Raw genomic sequence first — 16,171 nt, 5'->3', positions numbered from 1 at the left:
CTTGATCATTTGGCTCCTCACTTCTCCCAGATCTGTGCTTCTCGTCTCCCATGGTGGAAAGAGCCCGCCACATAAATAGCTCACCACACAAGCCCCATGGACCTAATGAGGCGCAATGGCATCTACTCGTGCGTAAAGATGTTTCTCTATCAGCTTGCCTTTGCATTTCAACCAATTCAATTTACACATTCATAAACTCGCCATCAAAAAATAGAAACGCTGTTAGGCCCGAGAACAACATTTCCGTTTGATCCTGGCTGTCATTTGGGTTGAGTAGCGCTATCATGCCAGCTATCATCTGGGGGAAAACGCTGAGTTGTGTTGTCTTGCCGCAAGCCTGTTTGGAATATTGAAAGAGAAAGGCCTGTCGTGATGTCTAGCTCCGCGCTTTTGTTTTAAGATGACAGCCTTTCAGTTTCCCATGGTTCTCTCTACCTCTTCAACCTAAGATTCTCCCTGGCGTCGTGACTGAAGGATCTCATCAGGCGTCCGTCAATGGGGAGAAAGGAGAAAGAAAAACAAACCCCTCTGTGTTCAAACAGCGCCTGCGTCAGCTTGTTGTGAGACACATCTAGGCCTTCTCCTTGAGCTGAAGCGTGATGTACACTTGCTTTCACGCCATTTCACACATCAGTAATCTGTTGTTGGCTGGCTTGGCTACGCAGTGAGATGTTTATAAAGAACAATCTCTCATTGTGTTACAGTGCGCCTGTTTGTAAACATCGTTGGACTTGTTTGTTTTTCAATTTAATGCGATGTGGGCCTCCCCGCCACTGTGTGTGTGTGTGTGTGTGTGTGTGTGTGAGAGAGAGAGAGAGAGAGAGAGAGAGAGAGAGAGAGAGAGAGAGAGAGACTGCTTTCAAACCCGAAAAACATCTGTTAATTAAAGTGCACACCCTTATAAAAGCCGGATGCAATATAAACAAATTAAATTCAAATGTCAATTGAAACGTAAAGCTCGGTATAGTAGGCTACAAATGACAGATGCGAGGCCGTCGTTCCCTGGCAGTCTCCTCCCTCCTGGTGACATCAGTAAGTTGTGCTGGCTGCCTGTAACACAGTCTGCCCAAGTCTTACAGAGGGGGAACAACCGAACTACTCAACTCGAAGGTCTTGTCTTTTTTTGGATGAGTTTTAAATCGCCTGTATGCTAATGCAAAAAACAAGTGAGTTATTAAGGTCTATTGCGTGTTCGTGTGCGTATTTTTACATATGCCTTTGGAAGTGTGGCTTTATATTTGTTGTGGAGTCGCTCTCGTTGTCATTGAGAGCGGCAAGCAAGAGAGCTCATGAGCCGGGATAACCCCTGAAGAATGTGAACCGCTGACATTCTAACTGTTATGAGGTTCAACGCCTTAATGATGTGACAATCGATAGCATTTTCATAGTTTATTTCTACCGATTGTACAGTCTTTGAAAAGGTGTTACGCTTTAAACTTTAATGAGGAAAGCAGAAGTTATAGACCGAGAAAATGGTAATTGAACTGGGCAAACGCGTTGGAAATGGCCGTGGTAGGCTACTTATTCAGTGGGTTTTGCGCTCCAACAAAATAGCATAGCGTGCACCTTTCTACATCTTACAAGCGGTGTCTTTAAAAATCTTTGGGTGGTTGTTATGTGTTCCCGAGTAAAGGCTAGGCTACCTAGGTAGATGGGTGATTCTCGCCGTTGTTTGGCAGGCTATTGGTTTTGTATTTGCCGTTATAGATGAGGTGTAAGACTGTAAGGACCTCTCAATTATTCAGGGAATACGTGAATTGGTTGACGGGGTTCTGTGAGTTCCGAACGAACAGCATCTAGTTGTTCTAAGCTTTCTCAGTCCTTATATCGAAGTCGTTATATTGAAGTATTAGGCATTGTTCTCACAAAACTGTGTAGCCCATTTTCGGGAACGTCCATTCCGATGTCGATGTCCAGAGCTATTTGATGGAAAATGAAGATTGACACCCAATTTCTATGTTTAAAGGTGCGCATTAGTAACGGTCATCTCGTGCCTGGTCATAGGTGCCCCCCTCCTCCTCCTCCCTCTCTCAGCCGACATTCCATTCAGATTTGGAAAGCTGTGTAACTATGACCCGGACTATATCAGGACCCCCGGCAGGGTATCCTCAACAAACCCTTGCAGACGACATAACCAACATTCCATTGGCTTTCTTCAGACTCACCAAAATGCAGAAACTATGGAAAAGAATGAGGACAAATGTTAACGCACAGAGTACAAAGTACGGCGTGTGTCCGTGATAACTTCGTGCGGTCTGGGCGCTTAATCTTTACTCTCGCAGTAGAAACGACGGCCGTCTAAGCATAAGTATAAATGGCTACAAAGTTTGGTTTTGAACAAGTGCCCGCTGTAACCTCCGGGTTGCTTTCCGCGCAGCTAACTCAGCGTCAGAAACTCGCCAAATACGGCCACAGGATACTGTAAATGACTGGTGGCTATATTGAGTGTATCTTTGTGTGTGTGTGTGTGTGTGTGGGTGGGTGGGAGGAAAGGAGGAAGAGAGGTCAAGGGGGCTGCCAGAAATCACTTCACACTAATGGGATCACTCTTCTCTCTGTCTGAAAAATGAGTTCCTGTCTTTTGATGAGATGACTAGAAGTAATCATTAGTCATTGCAGATCCCAGATCAGCAGGCTTGTGAAAGCTTGTGAAACATTTATTTAAAAATGTTTAAATGTTCACAACATTGAGTGTTTCTGGAAGAGTCCTTCTTCACTGTTAAATGAAGGGAAATGGAGGATGAGAGGACTATTCGTACTGCTTCCGTACTATCCACAGTAAAGCTATTTTGGCTTTTCAGTAGCTTTCCATTAGGAAGATAAAAAGTGCATTGTTGTGCAATTAAAAGTGCTCTGGAGGAGATGAGACATGAGCTAACAGATGTGGGAGATATGGGACACTGAAGCTAGCAACCTCTCAAATAGGGTGAGCATTATTCCAAAGTCACCCTGTGCATGTGTGTGTGTGTTTGTGTGTGTCTGTTTGAGTGTGTGTTTGTTTGAGTGTGTTTCATTCATAACCTCGCATTTCCTCTTTTTTTCGGTGTGGGTGAACTCCACGGACGGGGTCTATGTGTGTGTGTGTGTGTCCGTCCTTCGTGTGGGATCAGGCCCTGAGGACAGACAAGAGTGGGTCGTCCAGTTGGAGGATTTCAGGCTTATCAGATGACCTTCCTCGCATTGATCACTTGCTGACCGGCAGAGGGGAGCTTCGCGGGGGCTGAGGCCGACTGCCGGCCTTTCCAGACAATTCTGCATCTGCCTGTTTTTGTATACGACCAGAGAGAATATATTAGCACTCAATGTGTAAAGACTACAGTCTGTGAGCAGGCTGATATTAAATTCCTCTGCAGCCTCTGGGTTGAGGGAGGGGGTGCAGCTGGAGGGTCTGTAGGAGTCGCAGGAGAGGCAGGGGAGGGGATGTTAGGGTGGTTTGGGTTATGGGATATTATGAAAGACTGAGGAATCCAAGGCTGGTGCTCATCAAAGTCGGCATTCCCTTTGCTGTTCCTCGTCTCCCCCAAAATGTTTCCTGCCAAGGAGCCCCCTCTTGATACCCCCGTCCACCCCTATGTCCTCCCCTCCAGCCCCCCACCCCCATCCCTTACGACCTCCTCTCCTGCGACCTCTAAGAGTATGTCTCTGTAATCACCCGGCCGGGGTCCGTATTAAGAGATTGGCTTGCTCTCTCCCCTCCCCTCTTATCCTCCTCTCTCTCTTCATCGTGTGCACTAAATAGCTTAGGTTCATGTCATGTTCAAACAACAGGGGACACTCGGCAATATTTGCGCCCCACATTCCCCCATGGCACCCCAGTGCCAACCTGCAAATGTTAAGCCTTTCCTTGGGTGAGTGTTCTTTATTGGAAAAAGGGAGGGGGTGGGGGTTTTGCGTGCTATCCTGGATTACATTAATTGAATCACAATGGGTGGTGAATATACACACCGTATGCACCCAGTTGTGAAAGCTTAATACTTTAATACTGTGATAAGCAAGGAGGCTGTGTACTGCATGCATAGTTTTGGTTACAGTAAACAGTCATTATATTGTCTAGAGTCACTGGTGCAGCTCCTGCTGTGAGTGGCTTGTCCAGCTCGCTGGTCTGTGTGTGTCATTCTGGACAGCGGTAGCTTGCTTGTTACATAGGAGACCTCAAACAGGCAGAGCCAGACTAGATGGAAGCCTAGACTAGAAGTACTTTGTTAGCTATTGCCATGGGGAACACAAACACAAAATGTGCAAAGTTTTGGAGGAGAGAGTCTGTCTGATATTCTGTTTTGAACATTCAGCAAAAGACGTTTCCTGCTGATAAATATTTTAGGTTTTTACACAAAGTGGCATTCCCGCTGAAAAGGCGAGGTGTCTGTCAGGGACCGTCTGGCGTCTTGGTTTTGAAATATTCAGATGATTGAGTGATCACTGACGAGGGGATTGTCTTGATTTCATCTTCACTCTTTCCCGTTTACATGCCACGCAGCTAGGGAGATGGAGACGGCCCATGGGACGGCAAATCTGCTTCATGTGTCTCTGATCTGGTGTTTTGCAGCTTCTCAGAGACATCAGTGCAATGTGCACTTTGTGGTTTGAGCACCTCTCTCTCCCCCCCTCTCTCTCTCTCGTCTCAACTGATGCAGTTCAAGTGAATCACTTCCACATGGCAGTGGTGATGACATCAGCACTGAGGCGCTTTGAGGAGCAGGAGGGGAGTGGACGGTAGATTCCTGATGCGTTGGCTCACCTCAGCCTGCGTTTGCTGCTTGGCTCTAGGCTCTGACTGCCCGTCTGGTGCACAGCAGTATAATAATTAGGTTTCGCTCTCCGGGGCCTTGGTGGGGTCACACATGGTCAGGCCTCCTCTCCTCTTCTCTCTCTCTTTTCTCTCTCTTCTTTTGCTCCCTCTTTCTCCTCTCTCCCTCTCTTTTCTCTCTCTGAAATCTCCCTCTTTCGTCCTCTCCTCTTTTCTTCTCCTCTATTCTTGATTGCTATTTGACTCAATCAGTCTTTGCTCTTATTTCTCTCTCATCAGTTTCTCCTGTTATCTTTCTTTCCCTCATATTCTCTCTCTCTCTCTCACACACACACACACACACACACTCACACAATAGCCCTAATTCCCCAATGCCCTCTTGCGCTGCAGTGAAACTCATCTCCTGTAACTCTGAGGATGGTTGATTACTTGCAGGCCAAAGCACACACACACACACACACACACACACACACACACATACATACTCATACAGGCCAAAGCACACGCGTGCGCACACACACACACACAAACATACAGATACAGGCCAAAACGGACACACGCGGCAACGGCATGTGCACATGCACACACGCACACACACACACACACACACACACACACACACACACACACACACACACACGCATCCAGTTATTTTATTCTGATATCTTCATACAAGAGACACACACACATACACATGTAGACACAGTGTACACCACATAGATGCAGAAATAGAATGTTTACACACACACAGAGCAGATATACATCCAATGTGCATACACACATTTTCTGCATGTTTGCTCATGCATGTTGAAGGAAAAGCACACATGCTTGTATTGACATTGACACACTAGGGCAACTCCAGCACCCACACGCGCACACACACACACACACACACACACACACACACACACACACACAAACACACACGCACACACATACGCACACACACTGGCACACTTGGGCAAACTTGCCAGTACGCACACACTGTGGCCACTGGAGGTAAGAAATGCTAAGTTAGCAATTTGCCTCAGCCCAGGGAAACAGAGGTGCGCTAACAAATATGTCAACTATTCTCTTTCCCATCTGTGGACTTGGCAAGAGAAACAAAGAGCCAGAGAGATGGAAAGAGAAACAAGATGTATTTGTCCTCATCACTTCAAAAAATGCCCTAGCTCATCATTTTCCATTGTACAAATTTGCGGTGTACGATTTCATAATGAACAGGAACTCGATGCTGGCTTAGCTGCGCTAATCCTTTGCCTAAAATCATCAGAGTCCCGTTGTTAGGGAGGGCATTCAGCGAGGTATGAATAAAACTCGGCTGCTCCCCCGGTGTCTCCAACAGTGCGAGCAGGACGGCATGGGTGCGCACCAGGGGCGCTGCGGATTACTGCCAGCCCTTAATGCCGCCGGGGGAAACTGCAGCTAAGCTAAAGCTAATGAAGAAGTTTTTTTTCTTTTTGCTGCTGCTGCTGCCGCCCAGGCGTGCAGCGCAGAGTCGTGGAGCCGGCCTCCAGAACAGCTTTATTAATTTAGCCTCAGCTTTTGTTGGAGCCAGATTTCTAATCCCCTGCACAAGTCAGGCTCAGTGTGTGATCACTCATTTACATTTGCCTTGGTCATTTAGCAGATGTTCTAGAACAGTGTGCTGTACTGTGTGTAGGACTAGGAGACATTTTTATCAGGACTCGTGTCCCCTGGGATGTGACCCCATGACCTTGGTGGTTGTGGCACCGTGCTGTACCCATTCAGATACAGAAGCCTATAGCCGTAGTATCACACATATGGTCATTCTAACGTCCAGTCAGCTGTAGAAAGTGCTGAACAAGCTTTGCTTTGATCTCACTGTACATGACATCACTGAAAGATTCAGAGCATTAAGTGTTTAGTTACTGATTTCCAAAGTATCAACATTTACCAAGAAGGATCACGTTTGTTCATTTTACAGGCTGTTCTGTAGCAGAAAGTGCTGAGCAAGCTTTTCCTGTATCCTCTCTGGGTGCATGACATCATTGAAGGCTTCCTGATAAGCCTGGTGATTCGTCCTCGTCTTATTGCATCTGACAGCTGTTCAATAAGTCTGTTTCATACAGGGTTAGTTTTCCCACAAACCCTTTTTCCTTTTGGGTAGCCGTGGCCTACTGGTTAGCACCTCGGACTTGTAACCGGAGGGTTGCCGGTTCTGAACCCCGACCAGTAGACACGGCTGAAGTGCCCTTGAGCAAGGCACCTAACCCCTCACTGCTCCCTGAACGCCGCTGTTGATGCAGGCAGCTCACTGCGCCGGGATTAGTGTGTGCTTCACCTCACTGTGTTTACACTGTGTGCTGTGTGTGTTTGTTTCACTAATTCACAGATTGGGATAAATGCAGAGACCAAATTTCCCTATAAGTATATATACTTATATACTTATATATATATATATATATATATATATATATACTCTGTGAGGAGAGCCCTACAGATGGAGAGCAGTGATAGGTCAAATGACTTGGCTGCCTATGTCACCCCTGACATAGGCACTAATATTTGCCTGGGTGGTACTAACTCTGCTTCCAAGTCTGGCTCCAGTGGTCCATTGTGGGAAGAAAAGCCTTTAAGCCTGAAGCTGGTGTGTGTGCCTGTGTGTGTGTGTGTTTGTGTGTGTGTGCGTTATTGAACAGGATATGACCTCCCCAATTTGATTTATCAGGACTATTTCCCTCCCGAGGCACTGTTCGCCATTCCTGCATTTCGCCATCACTCACGGTGTCCCGGGCGGTCCCAGGATTCCCGTAAATAACTCCTGTCCTTTTATTACATTAAGCGTATTATTTACACCCCGCTTTTAATGATGCAATTAATATTCTGGCGCTTTAAGTGAGGGCGAAAGGACAGAGTTGATATAAGTTAATAAGCTATGATGAAATGAATGGTGAAAAGATTGAGATGAATGCTCTACTGATGCAAGTGTAGTGGCGTGACGGCGTTTTTATTTCTGCCCACTCATCGGAGCTTTGCTGAAGGATTTCGCTTGAAGTTTCCAGCTCTGTTTGCAGCCAGAGTAGAGAAGAGAATTGCTGGAAGGCACCGAGGAGAGTGTTTTAATAACTGCAATCCCGAAGGTCTTGTGATATCTTTCCCCTTGTCCTCAGCACACTCTCAGGCCCATGAACTTTATTTTTACTTTTACGAGCTTGGTGGCGTTATTGAGTAGGGAGCTTGAGAGATCTCAAACGACCCGCTATGGCACACAGACGGGTTTTTTTGTATACAGAGTAAAACAAGAGACTCTCACCCACTTCTGAGATTGGAAAAGAAGAGCATCAGATCAGAGTCAAACTTTTAAAAAAAAAGTTGGTGACAAATGGGTGATAGTCTGCCTCAGCCTCCAATTTATCATGTCTTGTCAGGCCAATCATTGGATTAATCTATAAACAACTTCATCTGCGGTCGCTAGCTCCTCTCCTTCAGGGACCCAGGAGTCGTTACGCATCTGACAGGCGATGGAGAGTCTTTAAGAGTGGGGAGGGGACATCATATTGGAGCAAGTCACCGACGGCATCGTTGTGGGTTTGGCAGCACCGAACCATGCAGTCGCCAGCCGCACAATTCCCCCCGCTGAGAGTTAGTGCCCAGGGAAGCGAGTCTTACTGTACTGCACCACGGGCCCTGGGGAGACATCATCAGGGGTCTGGGCCACCGAGTGACTACTCACAACACTTGTCATGTTTGGTGGTGGTGGCCACGGCAACAGGGGGCAGCCTGGGTTCTCACAGCAAACGAGCTGTCCCATGAGTTAGGCAGATGGCCTGAATTATGGATTAAGCCTAAAAGCAGAGGAGAGCACTTTTTTGGCAGAGATGGGAGAGATAAAGGCAAAATTATATTTTTTGACCCAGTTCAAGCCTGCTTTTCAGGATACACTGGGGTAATACATGCGCACATTAGCAGCATGACATCCCAATTACAAAGAAAACATGTATGTGTCAATCGAGATATGTCTTGTCTGTTTTCTTATCAAAATTTATAATGTATCCGTATAATTTATTTATCTTAAGGGGCTGCAGAAACATGCATAAATACTCGGTTGAATCTAGGCCGTAGTTTAGATCAGCAGCAGTGCGCTGTCTCGCTTCCCTGCCTGAAAGTACAGAAGAGAAATCTTTACAGTGCGATAGATAGTTGTAGGATTAAGTCTTCCCCACCCAGCGCAGAGAAGCCCCCGGGGATTATTTTCCTGCACTGGATCATTTCATATCATCTCCGTCTTCAGATGGAATACATCAAAACAGCAAATGTTTTTTTTTTTTGCTTTTGGTGTCTGGGATGGCTTATACTCTTCACACAAATCGAAACAGAACAGCCACAAATCAAACTGTTTTCCATCTCACAATATTTTCTAAAAACTGTGAATGGGACACCAGTGGCTTAAGTGGACCCATATTGGGTCTTTGATGAAGATGGCTGTTATCTTCAGGCCCTGGAGATATGCCTTGCAGGCCCTTATCTAAGCGCTTTTTTTCTTTAAAAATTACATTTTTTGGTATTTCTTAGCTACTGAAATTTTAATTCATATACTGGATGCCCTCGTCTCTCTGCCTCCGCCTCAGACTTGCATACTCTACTGATCTGAGCAGCCTGGCTCACTGAGTCCACTTCACTCTACTTCAACACACACACACACTCCACACACACACATGCACACTCCACACACACACGCAAACACACACACACACTTCACACACACACACACACACACACACACACAAACACAAACATGCACACACACAGGCACACACACACACACACACACCCCACCCACGTCACATCATATGATGAAAGTTCCCCGGTTGCCTCCGTACGGGACAGATTTACGGCCTCTCCTGCCGTCTGGCCGGCCTCAGTAATCATGCGTAGAGGCTACAGCCCTATGCGTCTGAGCCAAGCATATGCTTACCTTAAGAGGCCATAAAACAGAACAAGAGTGTTACAATGGCCCCCTGCCTGTACATCATACAGCCTCAACACAAAAGTGTCCTCTTGATAGAACATCTCTCAGCCTTCCTCTCTGTCTGTCACTCTCTCTCCCTCTGTCTCTCTATCACTCTCTGTTTCTGTCTCTCTGTATCTCTCTCTCTGTCTCCACCTCTCTCTCTAGCGATCCTATCTATGAATCTGTCTACTGTGTTTGTCTTTCTGTGTCCCCACCCTGATTGTCTTTCTCTCTCTGTCTCTCTCTGTTAACATTGGCCATAATTGTAATGTCATTCATAGCCTCCCTGGCCCGGATTGTGTGACATGTTGTTAAGTTAATACCTAGGCTGAGACTTGTATTAGCAACTAATACGGAGACATGTGCACGGTACTTGTAAGTGTACTCAGTAGAGATTTCATAACTAATGCACGTCCTCTATAAGGATCTGTGTGACAACAATAGCATATCTCAGCTAAACTCTGAAACACATGTGATGTTCACTTTAGGCCTGAAGCTGGTGTATGTGTGTGTGTGTTTCAGCTAAGCTCTGTGGGTGTTTGGCCATGGCCTGGCGTGTGTGACATGTGATGTTCACGTTGGGGATGAACTGTGTGTGTGTGTGTGTGTGAGTATGTTTCAGCTCTGTGCTGCTGCAGTGCCGTGGGGGGTCCTCTCTCGAGTCGTACTTTGATGTGCCCGTATCCCCGGGACCACCCCAATTAAGACACACGCCAGATCAGGGGACAGGGAGATGAATGTATAATACTTAATACTATATTCTACTCTGGTATCTCTCCTTAACGATGCTCCTACTAGTGCAAGATGTCTCACAGGATATCGCTGTAAAGCGATGGCAAACATTTACCGTATTTATGTTCACAAGCTGGTCAAAAGAAACGCCATGTGTGTGTTAAGCAGAGATGCATTCTTGAAATGTCTGGGTGCTGAGTGTTGTGTAGTCGAGTTCCACACACTCCGACAGTCACAGTGCTCTTGAGAATGTGACATTTTTAGCATTGCAAGGACTCAGGCATTCCAGGAGGTGGTGGTGTGTGTGTGTGTGTGTGTGTGTGGGGGTTGAGTTCCCCTGAGGCAAGGGCATTGGGAAGCACATGGGTATTTATCATTCTCTTTTTAGGAGAACCTTGACTTACGGTGCCCTGGGGCTACCAATGCTCCCTAATTGAAATTCTGTGGCAATGTTGCCTTATTTTCTTGATGAAATTCGACAGAGAAATGACAGATGCTGGAAATCAAAATGAGCCTCCTGGAAACATACCTGGAAGGCATCCAGCGTTTAGAAAAAAATCTCTTCTTGGCCATGGAGCAGGACACCCTATAACAACCCCCTGTGTTCATATTGGATTTTTATATGGATATTGTCATTGGCATGAAGCTCTGTTTACAAGTGCCGGAAGTGCAATACTGCTCCCTCTTAAAATGTTGTCATGGAGGATGTTCAGAGATGGTGAGACCTTGAAAGGCAATTTAGAAGAGTAACTGCCTATGTCAAATCTGACCACATTGCCTTCCCTCACCCTATAGGATGCACTTGTCCTTGTCAGCAGGCCTGTTATCTGTGGGCTAGTCAATTATGTTTTTCTTTCAAATGTTTTGTATTGTTTGTGTGTTTGTGTGTGTGTGTGTTTGTGTGTGTGTTTGTGTGTGTGTGTGTGTGTGTGTGTGTGTGAGAGAGAAAGAGAGAGAGAGAGAGAATGATGTGGAGAGAGAATCTGATGTGGACAGACAAGACTTATTAACAGGCTTCATGTCGGTACACCCTGACATGCTGCTGATTATTTATCACAATGGCCTTTTGTGTGTGTGTGTCTGCAGGTGAAATGGAGAGTCACCAATGACTGATGCGTATTTGCTAAGAAATGGGAAAGTAGCGTTACCAGGGCTACCACCACTATGGCCGCCCACCGAATCAGAGTGACCAACAACAACAACATTCTTCCACGCTGCAAGTCAGAGGGAACGCTCATCGACCTCAGCGATGGCGTGTCAGAGGCTACTCTCACAGATGTCAAAGGTCAGTGTGTGGATGATGCGACAGTAACAAGAATCAGAATCAGAAGTATTAGTATACAGGAAGAAGATTGTTTCTGGCTGCTGGTGTCATTCCAGCTTTAAAGGCAATATACAGACAAAATACAATATAGGCAATGTATAAAACAAACAATATATACAATGTACAGTACTCAGATAATGGTCATATTGTTTAGGACAGTATTAAAGTAATATGTATCTTTAAACAAGCCAAACAAAGAGCATAGAGTGCCCAAAGTCCTTTTAGGCAAGTCCCTCCACTCAGCGGCCATATTGCAACGCATTTTGGGGACTTATCAGGCATTTATTTCAGGCAGAGCTGCCCGTGTATGTGTAGACGACTGCCATGTTTGTGTTATGAACCCCATACATTTCTATGGGAGATTCTTTCAGTGCTGTGTCTCCTCATTAGAAAGTCTCTAGTGCACTGTGCTATTGCAGCATGTAGGACAATGTGATGTTTTATATCTAACCCATCTCATGACCCATCTCAGTGGGTCATGAGTTTGGTACGTTCAACTGTGTGCTGCACAGCACCACTCAAAAATGTTCTCTTGATTTACAAATATTATGCCCCAAAAGAACAAGTAATCTTGCATAATAATCAGACCATGTAATGAGGATGTTGATATCATCAGTCGCTGTCTTTCAGAGAGAGCATTCAGCGTCATTCAAAGGTGACATGAAAATTAATCAAATCCGTCGTTAACATTAATGAGGCGCTACAACTGAGGGAGATTTCAGTTACTGGCACATTTAATCTGAGATTAAATGATTATTAATTTCAACAAATTCATACAGTCAGGAATGTTTGCATAAAGATGTACAAAAAAAACAAAACATCACTGAGTACAAGTTACTTAAATATTTTTATTTGATTATATATTTAAATTTATCCTAAATAATAATTATTAATAAACATTGCTTATAATGTTTTAGTGACATTTGTGGTTTATTTGTTTGAGTTGATCATTAAGCATGGCAGAAAATTGTGTAATGTTAGTTTATGTGTGAGTTATTGATGGGGTTTTTTCCTTCAATATTTGACTGTAAAATAAAGAGTGACTAATGGTTTATTCTCATGTTTGACCATAATGTGTTAAGTGTTACTATTGTTTACTAATGGTTTACTAATAATTTAGTAATGGTTTACTAATGGTTTATTCTCCTGTTTTCAGTGCCTTCTCCCAGTGCCTTACGCTTGGACACATCGGCCTCCTTCGGAACGGCACGAGAGGTGGTGGCCATCAAGGATTACTGCCCATCCAGCTTCACCACACTGAAGTTCTCCAAGGGCGACCACCTGTACGTGCTGGACACGTCCGGCGGGGAGTGGTGGTACGCCCACAACAACACGGAGATGGGCTACATCCCCTCCGCCTATGTCCAGCCCGTCAGCCACCGCAACTCTTCGCTCAGCGACAGCGGCATGATAGACAATCTCGGGGACGTGTCAGAGGAGGGGGCCAGGGAGCTGGACCTCCTTGGCGAGTGGAACGGCGTAACCCTGACGCCCTCACTGCCTTACAGTTGCAACCCTTTCTCCGCCATGCGTTCGTCCACCAATCCTTTTCTCAACGGGTCAATGCAGGGGCTGCTGCTGGACCAGAACGTCCAGGAGAAGGCCAACCAGCGCAACGCCATGGACTTACTGCTCTTTGACAATTTTGCACCTTCCCCATCCCCATCCGCCACCAGCACGATCACCAACACCACCACCACCGCCATGACCAATGGACACAGCAATAGCATCTTTGACCACACGCCTATCAGCCCGAACATGGAGGCCTTGGGGATGCTCCGCAAAGACAACCCGTTCTTCCGGAGCAAAAGGTCCTACAGCTTATCGGAGCTGTCCATCCTTCAGTCTCAGTCCAGCGCCCGCTGCCTTCCAACGGCTTCTTCAGTGGCCTCAAGGCGCCCTCGCCCGAGCAGTTCCAGAGCCGGGAGGACTTCCGAGCGGCTTGGCTGAACCACAGGAAGCTGGCCCGCTCCTGCCACGACCTGGACTCGCTGGGCCAGAACCCCGGATGGGGCCAGACGCAGCCCGTGGAGACCAACATCGTTTGCAGGCTGGACAGCAGCGGCGGAGCGGTCCAGCTCCCCGACACGCACATCAGCCTCCACGTCCCTGAGGGTCACGTTGCCCCCGGCGACACGCAGCAGATCTCCATGAAAGCCCTGCTGGACCCTCCTCTGGAGCTCAACAACGACCGCTGCTCCACGGTCAGCCCCGTGGTGGAGATCAAGCTCAGCAACATGGAGGTGAAGTCCTTCGTCACGCTGGAGATGAAGGTGTCTGTGGAGGTCAAGAAGGACCGGACGCACCTGGCGGAGGTGCTGTGTGTACGCAGCGACTTCAAAGAGGGCCCGTACGTGCCCGTCCCCCAGGCCTACATCTACAGCGACACGGTGCAGGTCCAGCTGGACAATCTGGAGCCCTGCATGTACGTGGCCGTCGTGGTCCAAGCCCGGAACGGCTCCATCAGCTCCACGGTCTGGGAGCACATGGCGAAGAAGTTGACTCTGGGCTTGTACGGGCCCAAACACATCCACCCGTCGTTTAAAACGGTGGTGGCCATCTTCGGCCACGACTGCGCCCCAAAGACGCTGCTGGTGAGCGAGGTGGGGAAGCAGGTCCAGGCGTCGGCCCCGCCTGTGGCCCTCCAGCTCTGGGGGAAGCACCAGTTCGTGCTCAACCGTCCCCAGGACCTGCAGATCGGGATGTACTCTAACATGTGCAACTACGAAGTGAAGGCCAACGAACAGGCTCGGTCAGTGCGGGGCTTCCAGGTGAAGCTGGGCAAGGTGAGCCGGCTGATTTACCTCATCACGTCGCGCAACGCCGACGACATCGCCGACTTCACGCTGCGCGTGCAGGTCAAGGACGACCAGGACTGCATGCTGGCCCAGTTCTGCGTCCAGACGCCCCAGCCGCCGCCCAAGACCAACGTGCGCTCCAACGGTCAGAGGAGGTTCCTGAAGAAGAAGGAGGTGGGGAAGATCATCCTCTCGCCCCTGGCCATCACCACCAAGTACCCGCAGTTCCAGGAGCGCTGCATCACCAACCTAAAGTTCGGCAAGTTGCTCAAGACGGTCATCCGCCAGCACAAGAACCAGTATCTGCTGGAGTACAAGAAAGGGGACGTTATCGCCCTGTTGAGCGAGGAGCGGATCAAGCTGAAGGGACAGCTCTGGACCAAAGAGTGGTATATAGGATATTATCAGGGAAAGACGGGTCTCGTGCACGTCAAGAACGTTCTGGTCTTGGGGAAAGTCAAGCCCATCTACTTCTGTGGGCCGGACCTGACCACGACGATTCTGATGGAGCAGATTCTGAAGCCGTGCAAGTTTCTCACGTACATCTACGCATCCGTGCGGACGGTGCTGATGGAGAACGTGGGGAACTGGCGCGCGTTCGCCGACGCTCTGGGATACGGGAACCTCCCCCTGACCTTCTTCTGCCGGTCGGAGCTGGACAGTGAGCCGGAGAGAGTGGCCTCGGTTCTGGAGAAACTCAAAGAGGACTGCAACAACCTGGACATCAAGGAGCGCAAGTCCTTTCAGAAGGAGCTAATGTCTGTAAGTAAACACTGTTCTTTTGTATGTTTGTTTATGTGTGTGTGTGCATTTAGTCCTTCAGCTCAGTACGCACTCAGCACAGTCCATTTGACCTTAAGTGTCCTGTGTTAGTTCTGTCCATCCGTCTTGTGATATAAGGCTGCTGAGCATCTCTCTTGTCTTGCGTTTGTGTCCATCACTCCGCGGAGTGGCTTTTGGGAGGCTAACGCTGATTAATGCTGTGGTGGATGGAGGGGGAGCAAGTGCGGGCTGCTTCTGATGAGAGTGCACTTAGCTTGGCCACTGCCACCCTTTCATCTGGGCGGCTGCTGCTGAGGGGGCTTAAAAACTCAGCCAGCCCAACTTCCTCTCATGCTTCAATCGCTGGGCCTACACACACACACACATACACACAGAGGCAAACACACACAGAGGCAGACACATACACATTGCAACCACCGAAGCCTACACTCACACTCACATTTAAGCACACACACACACACCGAACACATAGACACACACAGCACATATATGCACACTCCACCTTCCTGAGAAAGGAGAACAGGCATTAGCATATCACACGCACACAGGCCACTTGCAATAATGACGTAAACCTCTCTGGAGTGCACCCACGGAAGACGAGAGGCATGCTTCAGGGCTCGTGCGCGCGAAGACGAAGGAAACGTTTAAGAGCGTGACAGGCACCATCAGCAAGGGCTGACATTTAGATTTGGCTACTTCGCAAATGCTATTATCCAGCGTGACAGCCTGGTGAATGACCGAACAGAGCATCTGCGTGTCAGAATGCTCCCCACACACACACACACACTTAGAGGTGCAGTTGGTGTTCGTAA

General features: G+C 47.7%; 1 protein-coding gene across 1 annotated transcript in view; it reads left to right on the top strand.

Moving 5' to 3' along the window:
- Window positions 1-1,067: 1,067 nt before the first annotated feature.
- sh3bp4a (SH3-domain binding protein 4a) overlaps window positions 1,068-16,171 on the top strand; it is a 36,046-nt gene continuing 20,942 nt past the window's right edge. Inside the window, 4 exon segments of the mRNA XM_048235240.1 lie at window positions 1,068-1,166; window positions 11,541-11,739; window positions 12,935-13,633; window positions 13,636-15,338. Of these exon segments, the coding sequence (XP_048091197.1) occupies window positions 11,619-11,739; window positions 12,935-13,633; window positions 13,636-15,338 (2,523 nt within the window). The 5' untranslated portion in view covers window positions 1,068-1,166; window positions 11,541-11,618.

Source organism: Alosa alosa, chromosome 23 (assembly GCF_017589495.1).
Source record: "Alosa alosa isolate M-15738 ecotype Scorff River chromosome 23, AALO_Geno_1.1, whole genome shotgun sequence".
In the NCBI taxonomy this organism is placed as follows: Eukaryota; Metazoa; Chordata; class Actinopteri; order Clupeiformes; family Clupeidae; genus Alosa; species Alosa alosa.
The sequence above is the reverse complement of the archived record's forward strand: the minus strand, read 5'-3'. Positions and strand labels throughout refer to the sequence as shown.